Raw genomic sequence first — 19,988 nt, 5'->3', positions numbered from 1 at the left:
TGGTTAACGAACCGCTAATACCTTGAACCGGTTCGATAAGGTTACAACGACCGGCGAAGATAGGGGAAATTTCAGAGAACGTTCGTTTCTTTGAATGCAGTCCTTATTTATTTGCTGTCTACTATAATTGATAAAACTAATAAAACATTCTTGTTTCAATATACAAATACTGTAATGAGTAGCGAAGCAAAAATATTGATAAGTAACCGCTAATTTTGTCCAGAGATTTTGAAAACCCCCATCGTTAAAAAGTTTGAGATGGATAAAACGGACAGTGTTTGGAAAGAAGTAGCTCACTACAGAGGATAAAATTTGTTATCGAGGCGGTTTGAGTTTGGTCTTTACTTATTAATATAATTACTAAATGATCATGCATGAAAAACGCGAAATGATTCATTTAATGTAACGTGACAGTGACATTGATGAAGCTCAGGATACCGTAAACAAATTGCAACGACGTTTTGATACGACAAATTACTCATTTGTAATCTTGTGTAACATAATTTTCTTCTTGAGTCACGTGTAATGATTGTGAATCACCTGTAAAACTACGATTTATTTCACCGGAAATAGAGTCATTCTTAAAGAGTGAAATTTTTCTGGAACTCGTATGGAATAAAAAGTTCTAGAAGTTTTTAAAACGTTTTAATCGAATCACATTCTCTTTCTTCCCGATCCCGACTCGTATACATTGTATTGGAAATTCTATCCGAACGGCCAGCTGTTGGCATTCATTGATTTCGATCCTCGAGCGGGCAACAAGTTGCCGAGAAGACAATGTAACATCGATGAAGCTAAAATACTTTGAGTAATCGGGGCTGCGTATGGAAAATTCCTATGAATTCATATCCGTCTAAGGAGAGATAAATATAAGCAGATAAATAATATTTTAAAGAGCAGGGATTCATATAACATAGTCTAATCAGATCATTCAATATTTTAATTGATTATATTTGCTTTTAGTTAAATTTGAACTAAAGTTTATACAAAAAGATATACACATAGACAGCAATAAGAAAGAAACATTAAGTTTGTGAAACGAAAATTAAGAGAAATACTATTTTCTAGAGATTTTAGTAATTAAATTTTTAAATAATAGATTTAAGTAATAGATAGTAAGTAGTAGATTTAGCAATAAAATATCCATTAAAAAGAAGGATTTTCACTTTAAAAGATTGCTAATAAAGAAAACAGTTAAATAGAAGCATTGAGAAGAATATTTGAAAAGTTTATATATATGTATGTACATATGTAGACTGATATTCATCTCCAAATATCCACATGTTCTAGAATGCAATCGAAGAAGTCGTGAAAGGAAAAACATAAGAAAGCGTTGACGCGTGACAAGAGGAAAAAGGATTTGCAGAATGAAGGGAGAGACAAATATCATCTCCCCTCCAAAGATTAAATAAAAAATAAATTTACCCAATGGGGGGGCAACCAGTCCGAAATAAGCGCCATCTGATCTCATACACTTAACCCATAGCCCATAGCACAGCCGTGGTTTAGTGCATCGCGTGTTCGTGCATCAGTCTTCTTTAAACCGTGGTGGTATGTTTATTGATCATCGATCCCTCGACTTTGGCCGGTATCTATTTTCTGTTCCAGAAAGATATCCAACAGATCGAATTTTGTTCCTTCGTGTTTGTCATGATTAAAGATAGGATTAATTTTGCCAAAATGACGGTTTAGCGACAATATAACAGATTAGTGGTAATAATAACAAAGGAAAACAAATGTCAATTAATAATAGGAACGACGACGTTCAAATCAATACAGAGGGAACAATGGTGTCTGTGTCAACAATTCAACAATTAAACGAGTCCTTCAATAAAATCAACATAGAAGACGGTATAAAACAACCGTTGGGTAAGTGATATTGAAGGATATTTATAGAAAACGACAGGATTTTCGAATATCTTGGTTCGCCGTAATGACATAACCAGCTGTGATTGTCTGATAATTTCATTTCAATTCAGTCGTTTATATCCAAAGATTCACCAGTGCGATGAATTCTATTTTATTATGGTCGTGTTTTATTTTATTCTTCTATTTATTGTAATGATAAAATTATCGTTGGAAGTCGTATCATCTCCTGGCAATTGTCATTTGTTCTGGAAATATAATGTCTGAGGCCAGAAATATCAAATCAATTGTATAATTACTTTTTTTTTCCATTAATACTTTTTTTGAGAAAATACGTTTTTCAATGTTACGTAAGTATGTTTTCTTTATACCAAAAACATACGTATTTTATATCAGAATATTCTCACTGTTTAAAAAGTATTATAATAATCGTTTTTAATCAAATCCAGCATATTTACACAATCGACGGCCGGCCATACAGTTACGAACCGACAACAAAGTACAGGACTTGAGGGAAGAACAAATGGAAAGCAATTTAAAATTATTAAAATTCGTAGCCGATTCCCAGTTGACATTAACTCAAGTTAATGGTCAGAGGAAGCTCGGTCCACCTCCTGGCTGGACAGGACCTCCTCCTGGTCCGAAATGCGAGATTTTTGTTGGCAGTATCCCCCGAGATTATTACGAACCGGAAATTGTTCCTATATTTAGTACTGTAGGAACGATTTATGAGTTACGCTTGATGATGGAATTTTCTGGCATAAATAGGGGTTACTGTTTTATTATGTACACTACCGAAGAAGAGGCAGCTCGTGCTGTTAAAGAATTAGATCAGCATGAAATTTATCCTGGGAAAAGAATCGGTGTTGTTGCAAGCACAAATAATTGTCGGCTTTATATTAATCAGCTGCCTCGAAATCTCGATTCTAAAACAATTATCAAGGTTCGTTATTAATGTCCTCTGGTTTATTATGCTTTCCTTTCCATTGGTTTTTTATTCTATCGGAGGTGGATCCTTTTATCTTCCTATTTTCGTTTTTGTTTTTTTTAGAAAATTTACGAGATGACCGATGAAATCGATAAAGTGGCCGTTTATAGAAATTTCAACGGCTTCGTTTGCTATGTTCTGGTTTCGTATAAAACCCATCGAGGTGCCGCCATGGCGAGAAGAAGATTGGTGCCTGAATCGGCCATGCTTTTTAAAAATTGCGAAGTCAACATAGAATGGGCTAATGCGAACATGGCACCTTTTAACGTAGTACGTATAACAATTATTAAATTTATTTCTGTATTTAAGCTAAAAAAAAGCTATGTAGATATTAATTAATTTGGAAAACTATCGTCACGTTTAAGTAATGATTATTGGTATAAGATTATTGGTTTAAAAGAACGATAAGAATTTGGCAAAGAGAGATCAGTGTTTGCAAATCGTCATCAGTAACAATACGATTTTCCTTTCGCGCAAGAAGAACAATGACATCGGTCAATTATGGTCCCATGAGAAAATGGAACGTGGGTACTTTCCCTTGTTAAGTTGTCTCTGCAAATGGCACTGTGATTTACTAGAATCAGAAACCTTGCAATATTCGAGCTTTTATTGCAATTTATATCGTGTTGTAATTCAGTTTCCGCTTTTAAGAAAAAAATGACAATCATTCCCTGCTTATTGAATAACAACCATGGTAACCAAGCGTGATTCAATCTTTTATAAATTCTTTTATAGTTAGCTATGGATTTTTCAATTTTATTTACATTTATTCAAGAAAGAAGAATTTAATTTAATTGTACTGTTAATTATTTATCTAAATGTTTACTCAAGATTCGATTATTTTTATACACTCTTGTGCAAATTATAGACTTCAGTATACACAAATTCTTCTTCCATACTAAAAATCTTGAACAATTCCTTTTTTCAAACTAAAATTACATTCAAAATGAATAAACATTACTTCAAATTATAGTAAGGTCATTTAAATCAACTAGTTCATATTTCCACCATAAGAGGCACTGTGAGCGTTGGCGTTCAGAAAAGAAAATGCACAGCGTACAGCGATAAACGTGCCTAGTAAATCAGCTGATCACGTGCTTCCTTGTTCTCGTGTTATACGAAGTATTTTCTGAGACTCGCATTACTAATTGGACGAATAAAAAAGGCGGTGAAAATGAGTGCGTCGACGATCGAAAATAGTGAATATTGTGACTATCGCAGTCCCTTGGCAATAAGATACGCCTCGAAGGAAATGCGTTATAACTTCAGCGATCAATACAAGTTTAGCACATGGCGGAAACTATGGATTTACTTGGCCAAGGCAGAGATGGTTTGTAACTGTCGAACAAAATTATCATAACCAGTTTAATCTGTGTATTGTAGTCTCATGCGAAAATAATCAGTTTTTTTTTCTCCGATTTTACTGGCAGCTGCATGTGTAGGTACCTTATTTGCTTTGCTTGTTAAGACAAAAACAAGATAATGAATTTATATTTTCCTAAGAAAATAATATACGAACATGTGGCATTAGAGTTAACTATTCGTAAATGGTTTTTCATGTAATTAGGAATATTATTCATTATAATATTTATATCACAGTATTATTTAACTATTTTCTGCTATCAATTTAGATAACTCATTATTTTTCTATTCTCTGCTATGTTCTTGCATCCTATTACTAACACCATGTTTACAATTGAAGCAGTTTCGAAAATATATCTTTTCAAAGGTTATCGATGGTTCATCGTGCGTTTCACAAATATGCTAACTTGATCAAATTGTGATTTTGCAAACACAGGACATCTCTTCGTTAAATTTCAATTATCGGGAATTCTAGATTTCTCGTTTAAAATAAGTCTTTGAATTATTAACAAACTATAGTATGAAGAAAGTGGAACGTGTGACGAAGAAGGCAATATAGTAATAACAGAAACGTTTATCGAGCCAGTTAAAACTAAAAAGGTCGCGATTCGTGCGAAACAGAAGACCGTCAATAAACGATCTAACATAATAAACAATCAACGAATGCAAAAATCAATCGATACGTCGGTTCACAAAGGCAGACCCATAAAAGCTGCGTCGTCCAATTCGTTGAAAAGTCTCGATAATCCAGCAAGTCAATGCAAACTTGAAAAATGTCGATCAAAAAGTTTGGTTTGTTCCAATTGTTGTTCGTTGGTGGAACTTGCAAGGAAAAAGTACAAATCAAATGGAGCGTGTGACATCAATGGAAATCTGAGAAACAGTTTAGATCATTCTTTACCGCACGAACATTCCAAGCAGAATTGCGTTCAACCGGATCACTCGAAAGCAGTTCTTCCTGCGATTAGTACATATTTAACGTATTTAAACAAAGGAAAACGCTTGAAGAATCTTAAATGGAACGAGTTGCAAAGATGTTCGAACGATGCTTTAGGTAGTATTCAAGATTTTTCCAAAAATCTAAAGAATATTCCTTCTGATATAATTAACAATTATAGATTAGAGTGTTCTTGTCATTGTCAGTTTCACGGTAACAGTAGTTTTAATTCACCAACGCCATCTTCGAACGATTTCCAGCCTGTTAATGACTGGAATTCGACGGATAGTTTCGTGAAAGATTTCTCTAAAGTCTTAAACATTTCAAACGAAAGTGATAGTAAAAAATGTGTAAGACAAGAGCATAGAAGTATTTATAAAAGCGAACACATTCCTGTAGAAACTAATGTTCGCCACGTATCGAATAACTTTTTGCATTCTCATCCTTTGAACGAATCTAATCGCCAGCTTGCAAATAGTCATCAGTACAGTAATTGCTATCAAAATTTTCCGATTAATACCGCAGAACAAATTAATAGAACAACCTACGACCAATTTCCAAGTCAAAATTTGTTATCCGATTTACAAAATGTCCAAGAGTTAACTGCATTTCGACAGGAACCAAATCGTGATCATTTTTCACAATTTCCATTGAATGATGTGAAACCTATGATGATCAATCAGAATTTTAGTTGGTTCTCTCCTGAACTTTTGCCTATGGAAGTGTACCGTCGTGAATCTGTAAACATTTCAGGGGTATCTAACAAAATTGTAAACGATTGCAAGTATTTGAACAATCATTAGATGATCAACAATTCGCAGCAGTATAATTACGAATCTTTTTGAATCCTATATCGAAGTCTGATGGGAGATTCGTATATGAAAATCCAATAAACGCTGCGAATCCTGCCATATATCCGAAAGGCACGATGTTTGTAGAAGACAAACCATAGTTTGTAGAACATTTTCGAAGACTTTGAGGATTTATCTTGCCAAGAGATTAACTATAAAGATCATCGAGTATCATATCAGGAAGTTATATGACTGTGTATTATTTTGTAGTCTTTGCTTCGTTGCGTGCCGTTATGATGTAACATAAAGTTAAGAAAACGCAGATAAGTTGAATTTATGCTAATATTTCATAAAAGTATCTTGAGTTTCATAGATTCATTTGTGTCTTCGTAAACAGAATCGTCTAATCTTCGTAAATAGAGGTTTCTAAGAGGAAAAATTTGTGATCAAAATTAATTACCAATATTTAACATTCGAGATTGTTATATGACATGATGCGTGTGTTATGGCCGAATTGAAAGGTTTTGCTAATCAGTATTTGAAAGAAAGTTTGATGATTCGTTTTTTTTTTTTTATAATTGATGTCCTGAATCGTGTAACACAGTTTTGTTTGTTAAGTATATATACTTATTCATTTTTAAACTTATATCTTAAATATAGAACATGGAGTATGGAAAATTTCGTATTTTATATAAGCCGAAATTCCTAATGATTAATTATCACTATTATTTACTATTATACTAATAATGTGAAGTAAAACGCGTTTTATACCAAAGAATAATCTATACTAATGGCAATCGTTATTTCTTATTATTGTAATTCTAAGAATCTAAATCAACCTTTATATAATTTTATTTTCTAATCGTACTTATAGTGATGCTCCTTTTTTTTCGAAGCTAAACAAATTGTTAAACTCTTTCTAGCTTCGATTCTTTGTATCTTCATCTTCATGTAAGATTAAACGATCTCTGTATAATTGCTTATTGTATCCCGTTTATATAATTAAATGATTTATATCGCTGCGATGCAATTGTACAATGAATGTTCAAAGAAAAGCATAATTTCCAAGCGAAAATTACAATTTATTCTAAACACTAGAAATGATGTTAAGATAGATACGATGCTGTTTTATGATACATTATAATATTTTACAATCGTCGCTGACCATATAACATTGTTAAAAAACCTTTTTTCTTGTAATCAACGACCTCACACTTTTTTAATGAAATAAATAATGTTTTGAAATATTTCAAATATTTTACATGGCTAATAACTTTTTAGTTGTCGATAAGTTTAGGAATGTTTACGCCCTGCTAGTCTAGGAATAATAAAATGATTATTTACAATATATAGACAAATTTCAATGAGTGAACTTATTTATGTCTATGCTGTTTGCTGCTTCCTACTCATTCGTTCGACATACAGTCTTCATTTATGTACATGAATATTTTTCCTTAATCATCTAAGAATACATTTTATCTGTTTTTCTCCTTTTTTTTTTCTTTTTCTTTGAGAAAATTATGCTGGCACACTTGATTGTGCAGGTCTTAGTATTGAAGCACATTGTGGACAATTATCAGATTTATTTCGAGTGCTCTGAAAATGAAAATAAGCGTAACGTAAATTACTAAATAAGTTTTATGTAACAAAACTGAACTTCTTACCTGACTACTCTTCGTACGTAGATACTCGCCACATTCAGTGCATTTTAAACGTTTTTGCTCACCTTTACATAATCCCTAGGACATTGAAAATAATATTTTTATATATATTGTATATATTATTGATATTATGTTATCTATGCATAGTATGTAAAATATTCCTCTGATTTGTACCTTTATCGTATTTGGAGTCGCGCAATATTCACAGTAGAATCGTCCTTGCTTGTCTTTATGAGCAGTATAATACTGTAAGGAACTAGGCGATACAGGTACCTGGGAAAATGTTTACTTAAATAATAAAATAAAACATGTTATTAAATACACATATATTTAATGTTAAAGTCTCAGGAATTAACCTGTGTCCTGTTGCAAACTGGACAAATATTTATAACTTTTCGTTCAGGATTGGTCTGTTTCTCTTCGACAAGTTCCTACGAAATATTTTATAAAGCTGCGTTATCTATTAAAGACTATAAAATTGTACTAGAATTTTTCTTAATTCATTTGTCGCACGATTACCTCTGCTGTCTCTATCTTGCTGGGGTTAGAACTCCCACCATACTCAGGAGTTTGAATATCGACCTCAGTGTATCTGAAAATATTGTTCGAAATGCGAATAAAAATATATTCATGGCTTTTCTAGAATCGTGTATCTACTTTAGAAGCGAATTTAAAATGATATGTTATTTTCTTACGACAGTTTAGTAGGTTCAACTTTGTTGTTTTTTCGGAACCCATACATTCTTTTCATTCTGGTAGCTGAATTGGTCATTTCTGTATGAGTTCTAAGGAATAAAGGTATGAAGAAAGATTATTTATGGAGTTATGCGGGAGAAGTAGGTTTAAAGCAATAAATGCAAACAATTTCCGGTGTATTATCAGCTGTGTATTACGGTCAAACAAGATAGGAAATATGCAGGTCACAATTGCATTTTGCAACGCTTTTCACTTTAAAGTCAGATTGATAGCATTTCCCTGCACTGTGCCGATAAAATTGAGATTAAGGTAGTATTTTGTAAAGGTGTTAAAGCTTATTATATGCTATTATAAGATGCGTCTTTTTGGTATTTTTGTTAAACAGAATCTGCAGAAGAGTTATTACGTCCACACTTGACTCGTATATTTATTCATGTTTGAAACACAAGATAAAATTAATTTTTTGAAAGATCTACGATAGAATAAAACCTTAATGCGAAGATAAAAAATAAAAATAACTTATTCGTATCTAAAATGGAGAATAAAATTCAAAACCATTCTTTTCGCTTCTACTTGTTATTCGCATTTCACAGAATTTCATTCCTTATCACATTCTTTCCAAGTAGAAACCTATTATTTAATCGTTACTTAAAAACGAAAACAGAAACAAAATCTCTAGCAATATTACTATTTAATCCAAATGGAAGTATTTCTTACGTCTGTGTTTCCGCTTGAGATTGAGATTCTGAATTAGTTTCCAATGCCTGTTCTACAGTTGAGTTATCGTTCTTCAATTGATCATTAGAAACTTTAGTCTTTTTTACATTTTCTTTCGAACTTAGACACACTGTATAGTTTGACACTTCGTCCATGCTGATCGAATCTTCAATAAAAGTACTTTTCTTTTCATCTTCCTGATCAGCATCAATTTTCCGTTGTTTATCGTCTTCTTTATTACCTTCAAATATCGATTGATTCTCGATTTCTTGCAAACAATTTATCATTTTTGCTACCTGGCGTGGTGGGGGAATTAACACCTTTGATTCTACAGGGTTCAATTTATGGATATTTTCCAATTGTCTGTCTGTAGCTTCCAAAAGAGAATTTGACGTTTCTAACGTGGGGGATACCGTTTCCTTGAAAGATTTCTCTGGTTTGTCCGTAGAAGGTTCCACGTCTTTATTCAACTTTGTCTTCTGTGGAGATTTCAACTTCTTCGCCTTACTCGTTGGTTTCACTTTCTTCTTCTCATCTTTCTCATTTTTATTTTTCTTTGCCTCTTTCTCCTTTTTCACTGCATTTACTCTTACCTTCTTCGCTTCTTCTGATTCATCTTTCTTCCTGTTAACACATACGTATACTAAGTCGATGAAATAATAATTCAAGATAAAAGAAGTTTGTGTTTCTCTCATGACAAAGCTATTTACATAAAATATGCTTACGTCGCTTTCGAGGCAGTTTGGCACGATATGTGAGTTTTCGGTGTCACGCAGTAAGAACCGAGAGTGAATTTCGTGATTTTCGTTTCCGAGACTCCTCTTAAATTCGGATTTTGCGCTTCGTGCTGGGTGCCTTCGAAAAAGGGAACGTCTAGTGATTAATTTAAGAAATTAAATAGCAACACTATAAATACGCCGATGTAAGAAAGATAATAAAGGAGTATAAAACTAAAAGGAAATGCGTGAAATTTTTTCTACATCAAATATATAGCTCAAGCATTTCCTGTGACACAATAGAACGTTGCGTTGTTCTCGTTTGTTCTTGTTTACCGAAGAAATAATCACTTTTCTACGTTTTATCCGTATATTTACCATAATTTAAAACGTTTTGTAATATTGGAAGATGATTATACTGTTAGAACTAAGAAAAATCACACGTTTGCTGTCAAATTAACTCCTGTACTCGCAACCTGATTTAGGCGAGCTTTCTCACTCGTCAACATATCGTAGGATTTCTTCTCCACCGATTGCACCCTGTCCGTTTGTTCCTTTACCGTTTCCTTATCTTGTTTCGATTGCTCTATCCGCTGCGTTTGCTGCTGTTGGCTTTGCTGCGATAGTTGAATTATACCTGTGACACACCTACAACTAATCATGACAAAAATTATTAAAATATATTTCATTCGTTCATCGAAGAAATAAAATTTCTACATATACGTTGTATGAAATTTCGTGGGAATTTCTTTGTTAACGTCAATTGTACTAATCATTTATGAATGCAGCATAATGATACTAACATATATATATAGCATAATGATACCCTGTACAACACGTTGATCCTCTAAGAAGCTGTAGAAATGCAGGACAAGGTGCGCAAGGTGCTTGTTGAATCGTAGGCTGCATCACAGCTGAAGAGCTTGCGAAAAATTGTATAGCGCGATTGCATAGCTCGCATCTGCTCACAGTTTGCACAGGCATCTCTTTTACTTCTCGCTGAGTCTGATTAAATCTTTGTAATTAGCAAAGTAATCGAGTTTGACGCAACAATAACTAATTGTGAACAAGATTAAGGGATAAATATGTTTAAAGAAAATGTTATTGTATTTAAATTTACATCGAGAAAATATCTTTATATTTTAATTACTGTGCGTATATATACGTCTATAGCGCGTATTTGTATCATTACTTGGCACTGTCTGCTCAATGTTTGCTGATGATCCGTTTGAACATCAGCAACTTCCACGTAGCACAAGCTCCGTGCACTTGTTGGACAATCGACGTATTGTCGTCGACGTCCAAATGAAACCTTTCTATGACTGTGATCAGCGACTGCGTCTTCCTCTCCGAAAGGTACTTTGATGCTGCTGATGCTGGTCATCAGGTCATGTTTGACCGTCTAGATTGTAGAGAGATACCTTAAAAGAAACGTTACACTCCAGGAACATAGATTACTTACTATTAATATTATAATACTATTATGAAATTGACCTATCAATCGGTAGATAATTTGTAAAATTCGTCTTAGATGACTATTTATTAGATCTTATTTAAATAGATTTTATCTAGGAATGCATCGTTCTTGCTTGAACTTTGAAATCAGCAGAAGCAAAGTTTCTATCTTTCTACTTTTCTATCCTTCTATAAAGTTTTATATTCAATGTTTCAACTCACTTCGGCGGACAAGGGGCCGCAGGTTTCCTTCTGAAACAATACTTCAGTCGGCTTCGCGTAACAGCACTGCCGACAGAGATTGCAGGTACGTTTCCAAAATCTGACACGGAACACATAGTTCACTGATAGGTAAATCGGAATTGGAAAATTTTATTCGACTCAGGACTTACGCGAGTACCAGTGAGACTTCGATTATGAATAGGATGAACGCGAAAAGAGAAAGACTCGCCATTGTTATTATGTACCATGGTGAAGAGTAATTTAATAATAAAAGGATTCCAGCGATTGCAAAGAATATCGTGCCCAATAAGGAAAAAAGAAACATCTGCAATAAAAATGTTTTATGCTTCTCCTCGAAATTCATTTATATCTTTATCGTGGTAGATACGATGTAAAAATTAATGTTAATTTTTCGTGAAAACTTTCTTCATACAAGTGATTACCGGCGTCGTGTTCAATTCTCCTCCGATGAACTGACTAATTAGATCGATCGACAAGACGAAAACGTACACTCCAGCAAGCACGATCAGTAAAATACACGTTATAGATGATAAAGTAGAATCACCCAGTGATATCGTGTAAATGATAAGTACAAAGATCAGTAGTACCACTAGCTAATTAATCAAAAAGTCTCGTTTAATTACCACTTTCATTCAATTAATTTCGATGGAATATCCTCGAGTGTAATATCAGCTAGAGTAGTGTATCGTAATATCATGTTCGTAATTAATACTCACGAATTGGAATATTCTGAGAGGTCTTATTACTAATCGAACGCACGCGCTGATTCTGTTTAATTTCTTCGTTTCCAATTTAGAATTTGACTTGCTCTCTGAGGAGTATACACTTTTATACAAATCATTCGAGTCTGGAAAAAAGATTTCGTGTTGCAAGGAGGAATAAAACACGTAAAAGGAGAATGGTTTAAGATAATTTAAACCTTCATGCTCCATGATCGTTGACTTTAGGAGGTTTTATATCAGCTTCCTGTCATCGGGCGAACCTCTATCATCGCTTTTTACATTTTGTTTATTGTTATGATATATGTTATGTTATATCGAAACGGCGCGTATCGATAGATTTGCAAATTTTCTTCTGCGACGATATTCAGGGGAGTGTGGTGATCTTGTCGTGTCAATTAGGCAACAGAGAGATTGTTGTTCGTATTGTTGATTAAAATGTGTCGTGTAATGAATTACAATCCGCTATTATTGAAACAATGGATATGGGACTTGGAACTGAAAATTGAAGAATAAAACACGTTATTCCTCCAACGCTTATTTTGTACATGTATTATATGGAGTACATTATAATACATCTTTTTATATACTTTCGTTCTCTTTTATAATAAGTTTTACATTTGGCTTATAAAATTATATTACAAAGGATTATCGATATGAAATATTAATTCGCGAACATCTTGTATTACAAGATTTCGATTAGTATTACAATTGGACGGAATGTATTTTGATAAAGACACGTAAATTTTTGTCAAATCTATATAATAGATTTATAAGTTGATAAATGTATATAAAGATGAATTGTAATTTTTGGTCTTATCATAGTTACAATTATGAATATAAAAAGTATAATTTTTTTCACTAATTATCTAAAAATATTCATGGCAATTCTGAGATTTATAGCATATATAAAATGTATGATACCAACAAGTAAGAAATAGAGATTACAGATTATATTATTATACATATAGTATACTATATATACGTATAAGAACACTACTCTAGTTATCCAAACTTTCGATTATAAATAATATTCAATATATGTGTATGTATATATATATATTGTTTAATGGATCTTTATGATTTCTTAAAAATATGAAAAATATACTGTATATATCATAAAATATACCATGTATGTAGAAAATCTTTGGAGATTAATCTTTGTTAACTGCTAAATTTGCTGCGTTGCTAAAAGGAAAGACTAAAGCTAAGAACTTTATGAAACTATTAATCCAAAATATTATTCTGATCTATCGGTTAAAGCTATCTTCTACAGTATACAATTCACTGCATTATTTGATTTGTACATTTCTTATAAATGTCTACTCTTCTAATCTACGCATATAATCAAGTAACATCTAAACTAGATCGTCGTTAAAACGATTGGACGGAATCAGAACTTACAACTAATCTTTGAATATTTGGCTCGTGAATTATTTTTGGGCGTTATATCAGTGTACATTATTTTTACATTTTTCATTTTTCGGTATATGATGTAGAACACATTCGGTGGCAAACCATCTCTTTTCGATTCTCCTGTTTCTTTTCTTTCATCGCCTCTTGTGATAATCCATTTTGCAAAATACGTGACATATTTAATATCAGCAATCTCTTTTTTCTCTCCATAGAAACGACATTTTTTTCAAAATTTACATAACATAAAAATATGAATATTTATTTTTCCTGACTTACTGACAACTTATTCTCCTAGTTACATCAAGCAGGCATTTGTAAGTATAATTTTCACGAATGTTTCATACTTGTTCTCCTAATCTAAAGACCGCTACGTCGTATCTTTCCTTTTCACTCGATGCTTTTTGACGAGTAAATTATGAAGAATATTTCCAAGAAGAAAACCGCAGCATTGACAAATGTGAACACTGCGCCTGATATGAACATATCCATGTACTGTTTGCTGGGATAGAATTCGTTGTTGTTGTAGTAAGGGCCGAGAATCTTTCTCCAATTATAGACAATTATGCTTCCGGCGACGATGTGCAGGAGCCCACCGACTGAGGAGAACAATATCAACTGCAATCAGAGCAGATCGATGTTACTCAAAAATGTATCGAGATCGACGATCTACTTTTACTTCCATTTTTCAAGGATAATAATCATAAACATAGAGAACGTGCGCAGTTCGTAACTTCAAACATAGACTTTTTAAATATTTAAAGAGTAATTTGAAGAAAAAAGTTAGCATGACAAACTCGTAGATTTCTGAGACATTAATTTCAGTTATTTCTTAAATATTTCATTGGTCTTGCCATGTAAGGAACGCGTCCTGTCATGTAATACGATATTTGGACAAAAATTTTCAGTTTACGAATGAATTGCCTAGAAATAGAATTTTCTGCGGATTACGCCGAGCACACGTTCGAAACTTAAAACGAATTATCTTATTTCTAAAATTTCATGCATCGTTCAAAGGAGGTCACGCAGTCGTTCACTTTTGCGCCGAACCTCGCAATTATTCTACTTGTTATCACAGTTGTGAGACACGAACGATACTAATTATCGTATTTCTCGAAGCGACCAGTCCTAGATACTATAAGTTCCGATCGTTTCGTGAACATAGACGTTGTAAAGTAGGTGGTCGATAAACAGTACGGGGACTTGGACGTTGATAAGTTATGAATTTTAATCAAACTAGAACGGAACACGTGCATGGTTTCGAACAGTTTAGTCAGCTTGGAAATAATCGAACCTCGGTGATATATTTTCAATACTTGACAGACTAGTATGAACGAAACGGTCGTAGATTGTAATAACCTAAGTATTAAAATTAAATTAGTCTTGTGTCTCTTAGATGGATTTCCAGTGCCCCAGAAAATTATAATTTACAGATAATATCGAAGGTAGATCGATACAGATATTAGAGGCCGCTTGCTGTTTCATTGTCATTTATGAGCTATGAAAAATAAGCGAATCTTGGTTACCTTGCGTTGAATACTTAATGATCTCGTTCTGAAGATAGTACAAATATCTTGTCCTTTTTGATGGGAGACAGTTTTTAATGTATTCACAAATAATAATCATGAACGCGATACTTTTAAAAATAAGCTATTGTACTGTTTAAAAAATTATCTCAACATACAACTTGCTAAAATAGATTTCTCATTCATAAATTACTATTACAGTCGTGATTATGACTGTCGATTTACACTAAAACGTGCGAATAATTTTACAAACGAGGACGAAGAATATTCTGCAGACACGAAGGACGTTTGTTAGTTATTAAATATGCAGTTTCTGCATGATGATTTAGCAAATGGGTAGGGTTTTAACTGGAGACCAATAAAACGACGGAAACTCCGACCTTGTTGACAGATTTATGTCGAAAATACTAAACATGGGAAATGAAACTGACGTGATACTATTCGTCCTTTGGTGATCGTCACGCAATCCCTTGATTGCGACGCTTCATCCATTTATTATCGCTAGACCTGTCACGTAATCTGTTTTCTGGTTCGTAGAATCTCGCGTTAAGTTAATTGAAGCGATCGGTTTTTAAATAATTTACGACAGAATGTCTACATATTTTATTCTTTACATTAAGTCAAAGATTATTCTGGATTGTTATTATACGAATTATTTTATGAACTTCTAGCTTTGAAACGCACGCTTATTGTTACGTTTTCTAAATTATACTGACGATTTTAAGTGAATAGAACTTACGGTTCTTTTCGGTATTCGATCTCCCAATAGTTGACAAATGATAAAAAGCGTGTTGATTATCAGGTAGCCAGCGATAGTGATGTAAATTATCGCGGCATCGTCAAGCTTGAAATGCATTCTAATCATAATCTTTTGGAACGAATTTAACGGATCGACGACTAATCCGATAGCGAACACAGCTAAAACCTGTCAAGTGCAAATTTCAAATATCAATACATTGAGAAATATTTATAGTTGGATTGTTATTAACCGTAAAGTACAAATATTCGTTCATTCGAAGCATTTTCAACATTTTTGAAGAGCACGAATTAATTACTAAAATTTTTTCGCTGAATTATTCGTCATTTTGTCATGATTAAATGACGAGTACTTACAATTTCCAAGAGTTTCATCGCAAGAGGCATAAGCTTCGCCACTTTAAGCTCCTTATGAACATGCTGGCTCTCCTGCTGATTATCATCTGCCATTCTGACTCTACGGGGTCTTCCTTTGCCGTCACCCAGTTTGGAAGATTTTGGGTTTATGTTCACGATCAATTCTTTCCACCCCTCAAGCACATCAAACCTTGGCAATAGCAAATAGCACGATAAGCATCTAAATTACTGAGGAGAACGTGTACATGAATTAGAGACCAGTGGACGCGAAAAGCGGTTTCAGACACGTGAGGTAGCTTGCATATTGAATAAAGATTTCATGATTTCTGCTTTCACGTACACTTCGATTCATACTCTGTTTATTCTCCATTATTACTCCACTTCGAAAATTTCTGAAAGATTTTCCAAAATACTTGACGACGTTGGATATTTCAGCTTAAATCGTTTACTATATTATTGCATCTTGAAATCGCGCGGAACGTCGCAAATAGTTTATCTCTCGCATTATACCTGAATTGATATCCTTACACAGAATTAACGTTCTTAACATTCTTGACTCATACGTATTACACAACCATAGACAGACACATGACTCAATAATAGAGTACTCTACACCAATCTACAGGAATATGTTTATCTCACTACGACTTACTTGTAAAGTATCGTTGAGCAAATTAACCGAAGAGTTTAATGGAAAAACAAGTTTTAAAAATTCCTGAAAAGCACCGTATAAACATTCAAACAATAGATACATACCTCTTTCAACGTGTTCCTCGTGAACAGTTCCACCCACGTGAACTAATATCCTCAAAATTCCTTCCAGTCGAAGAATCCACCGCACCGCGCACTATCTTCAGTCGCACCTTCTTCTCTACGCAACTATTTCGTAATTTTAATCACAAAATCCTTGAAATTTAAATCGCTCGAGCGAATCACAAAGCCAAGGCTAACCCAACCGGGAAGATCCTGGAGATTGGTTACGATCGATGCAGTGGACGTGTGTTGTTAGAAGTCCAGCCACGCTAATCGTGCGATACAGTGTGGTATTGTCGAAGAAACACGCAGTTGCACACTGTGTGGCGGACAAACTTAAACTGGAACGTCAAGCGTGACACACTGCGAGGCTACGTATCGTACGTGCAAGTTGCGCAGGCGGTCTGCCGACTCTGTTAACCAGGTTCACCGTATGACCGTGTCGCATTCGTTTGCTCCTGTACGTGTCATTGCCGCGTAATTTCACGAAAACGATCCTTGTGTACTTTCTAATTCGTTTAATTGATACATTTCCGCAAGAATGGATGCATCAAATTGATCGTCACGAAGAACTTCTTTCTTCCTCTCCTTTTATTTCTTCTACTTCCGGCGAGGAAAGTACCGCGAAGAAACTAGAATTACGTAACAATTACCGTGGATTTCTTGTTTGTTCTACTATTTCTTGGCCGCGGAAATTCTTTATGGAAAGAATGGTACCGTTACTTTCAATGCTGAACAGTTGTTAGTCATTGCTTTTGTAAGTAGCTTTGGGTGGGATATTTTATCGTAGAGGGCAGAATAATTGGGTTTGTGGGCGAGGCTTCTTCTTCTCGGTTAAATTGCTCGAGGCGAAGAATGATTTGGACGAAATTCGTCTTATGGTGATGATTTAGTTGATATATTTATCTCATTTCACGGTATGTTTGAGAAATTAGAGAATGTCTGCGATATACGGGCTGCTAACAATTAGATGCGTTCCTCGAATGATCGTCGCAGTCAGTGTCATTATGTGGTCGATACTGGGAAAACAGGCGTTGTGTCGGCGTATTGTAATAGTTGTAAATATCAGTATTATAGTAAGATACGAATTTAAAAACATCAACAGAAACTTAGAACTTTTCTTCTTCTTTACTTCTTTAGAAATAGAATTTCAGATCTTTGCAATTGCAAACTTAAATTATTTTTCCTTGAATTTTGCGCTTGTATAGTGAAATTTAGTAATCGAACCTCATTACTAATTATGTTTGAAGATTCACAAATTCGCGAAAAATCAATCTAAATACTCACAAAGTCGGAATAAAATTATTTCCGAATAAAAACCAACAACTCCTTTCTCCATGATTGTACGTACAGTGGAGTCTCGCTTATCCGAGTCCCGCTTAATCGAAGTTCTGTATTATCCAAAGTAGTTTGAACTTTGCCATAATTTCATTTTTTCGAAATTTTAACACAAAGAATACGAACGTACGAATAGTCAGATATCGTGAAAGCAGTTAATCAAACACTCAACCGATTAAATAAACGAAGAATGGTTTTAGAAAATATTGCAAGTGCCCACATCGAGAAACGTTGTTTTTTCATTGGAAAATGTTTTATCATACTAATCAGAATACTGTACTGTAGAATTTAAGTGCAATTTCCTATTCTAAATATTTATTAGTAACGTTAGAAAATGGTATCACTGTTACTTCTAACGTCATCTCTAGAGAAAAACAATAAGATAAAATATAGCAATAAACCTCAGCTAATTGTTTCTTGGCTTTTTATTATTTACAAATAAAAGTTACCACATACATGGTTCTCTACAGATACACTTTTCTTTTTTTATGAATCTGTACTACATTACAACGTAATAATCTTTTTCTTCCCCCTGAAAAATTGGTTTTCTGACATCTAGTGTTTTCTACGAGCCCTCTTGAAAATAATGAAATAAACCTAAATACACGTAGCACAACATTATCAAAATGTTTTCTATGATTTTATTATATGATTTACGAACGCTAATAGACCTTTCCGTATTATTCGAGCTTTCGATTATTCGAGGTAGGCCTAGTTCACGCACGTCACGTCGGATAATCGAGGTTCCACTGTATTTGTAAACTTCTCTTGTCGATCATGTTGCCACGTAGTTAAATAATGGCTCGACTGCTAGACGCTCGAGTAATAATTTGGAAAAAGACTCCGGTAATCGGAGCCTGTGACGAAGGGCGAAGTAACTGCGGCATTTAATTCACGAACACGTGTTGTTGATACATCGAAAGGTATGCATCGGTGCATGCTGGACTTCATGTGACTCACGGTGTATAATTTGCGTGAACGTATTGCGGATGTGTACACGTGCGCAAAAACCACCGAGCTTTGGCCAATTCCACGTCACGTTTAAACACGCATAAACGAAAACAGGATTGGGTCGAGAGCGCCAGAATAAAAGGGCCACGGCGAATAGTTCCTTCCTGAAGCGATCTGAAATTGGTTCGTACACCGGCCTCTTGAATCGTATTACTCTTGAGTAACGTTATGAAATAATTTCTATACTGCTCCTTTTTCCTTGATTTCATGCGGTGTATCGCATTTCCTGCGCAACACATTTTCTTAAATGTATTTAACGAACGTCTGTGCTCTTGTTAAAGCGATTTAATACTGTATTTCTTGTTTATTTGAATTGCTTTTCCCCCGGTAGTATCTTTTACAATAAATTGTTAATTGTTAGAAGTTGTTATTGAATATTTAATATCTATAGAAATGAAACGGAGAAAAGTAGATTCATGTTGGGACAGATGAAGTAAAAAGACAGAATATCATATTACTTCCTGCGTCCATGCAGTAATATATTCTTAACAAGCAAAGTAAAGTAGGTTGTAATAATTCAAAGTACACAAAGTTTCAGGGAGAATTAAGATTTTTCTTCGTAACACAATGATCGATAAAAAGCACTACGTACTCATGGAAAGTTATAACTTTTTTGACCATGACACAATGAATGTGCGATATGAATATTAAAACAAACAGAAAGGAATCGCTAAATCTATGTG

The 19,988-nt window shown here is 33.9% G+C and overlaps 4 protein-coding genes across 8 annotated transcripts in view; 2 read left to right on the top strand and 2 right to left on the bottom strand.

The window, feature by feature from the left end:
• The first annotated feature begins 1,736 nt into the window (after positions 1–1,736).
• On the top strand, positions 1,737–7,198 carry LOC139992824 (uncharacterized). Its single transcript, XM_072014041.1, has 4 exons — positions 1,737–1,869; positions 2,316–2,809; positions 2,918–3,124; positions 4,736–7,198. Exons 1-4 carry the CDS (start codon positions 1,737–1,739, stop codon positions 5,954–5,956), a joined length of 2,055 nt encoding a protein of 684 aa, XP_071870142.1. The 3' UTR covers positions 5,957–7,198.
• Adsl (adenylosuccinate lyase) overlaps positions 3,896–19,988 on the top strand; it is a 25,344-nt gene continuing 9,251 nt past the window's right edge. The window contains exon 1 of the mRNA XM_072014046.1: positions 3,896–4,184. Within this exon, the coding sequence (XP_071870147.1) occupies positions 4,029–4,184 (156 nt within the window). The 5' untranslated portion in view covers positions 3,896–4,028. The remainder of the gene's footprint in view (positions 4,185–19,988) is intronic.
• Positions 7,463–12,528, bottom strand: LOC139992825 (uncharacterized). Of its 4 annotated transcripts, XM_072014045.1 has the most exons (11): positions 10,927–12,528; positions 10,561–10,739; positions 10,234–10,388; positions 9,744–9,873; positions 9,019–9,642; positions 8,301–8,390; positions 8,125–8,197; positions 7,962–8,036; positions 7,780–7,878; positions 7,609–7,683; positions 7,463–7,540 (listed from the first exon to the last, which is right to left on the bottom strand). In XM_072014045.1, the coding sequence occupies exons 1-11, from the start codon at positions 11,116–11,118 to the stop codon at positions 7,463–7,465; spliced, it is 1,770 nt and encodes a 589-aa protein (XP_071870146.1). In that variant the 5' UTR covers positions 11,119–12,528. The 4 variants fall into 4 exon arrangements, with proteins under 4 accessions (XP_071870146.1, XP_071870143.1, XP_071870144.1 ...); XM_072014042.1 differs by lacking the exons at positions 7,962–8,036; positions 10,927–12,528 and having other exon boundaries at positions 7,492–7,683; positions 10,561–10,857; XM_072014043.1 differs by lacking the exons at positions 8,301–8,390; positions 10,927–12,528 and having other exon boundaries at positions 7,492–7,683; positions 10,561–10,856.
• Positions 12,681–17,387, bottom strand: LOC139992830 (uncharacterized). 2 transcript variants are annotated; one of them, XM_072014054.1, is made up of 5 exons: positions 16,960–17,387; positions 16,544–16,595; positions 16,204–16,393; positions 15,830–16,015; positions 12,681–14,182 (listed from the first exon to the last, which is right to left on the bottom strand). In XM_072014054.1, exons 3-5 carry the CDS (start codon positions 16,294–16,296, stop codon positions 13,955–13,957), a joined length of 507 nt encoding a protein of 168 aa, XP_071870155.1. In that variant the 5' UTR covers positions 16,297–16,393; positions 16,544–16,595; positions 16,960–17,387; the 3' UTR covers positions 12,681–13,954. The 2 variants fall into 2 exon arrangements, with proteins under 2 accessions (XP_071870155.1, XP_071870154.1); XM_072014053.1 differs by lacking the exon at positions 16,544–16,595 and having other exon boundaries at positions 16,960–17,384.

This window comes from Bombus fervidus, chromosome 12 (genome assembly GCF_041682495.2).
Source record: "Bombus fervidus isolate BK054 chromosome 12, iyBomFerv1, whole genome shotgun sequence".
Taxonomy (NCBI): Eukaryota; Metazoa; Arthropoda; class Insecta; order Hymenoptera; family Apidae; genus Bombus; species Bombus fervidus.
The sequence above is the reverse complement of the archived record's forward strand: the minus strand, read 5'-3'. Positions and strand labels throughout refer to the sequence as shown.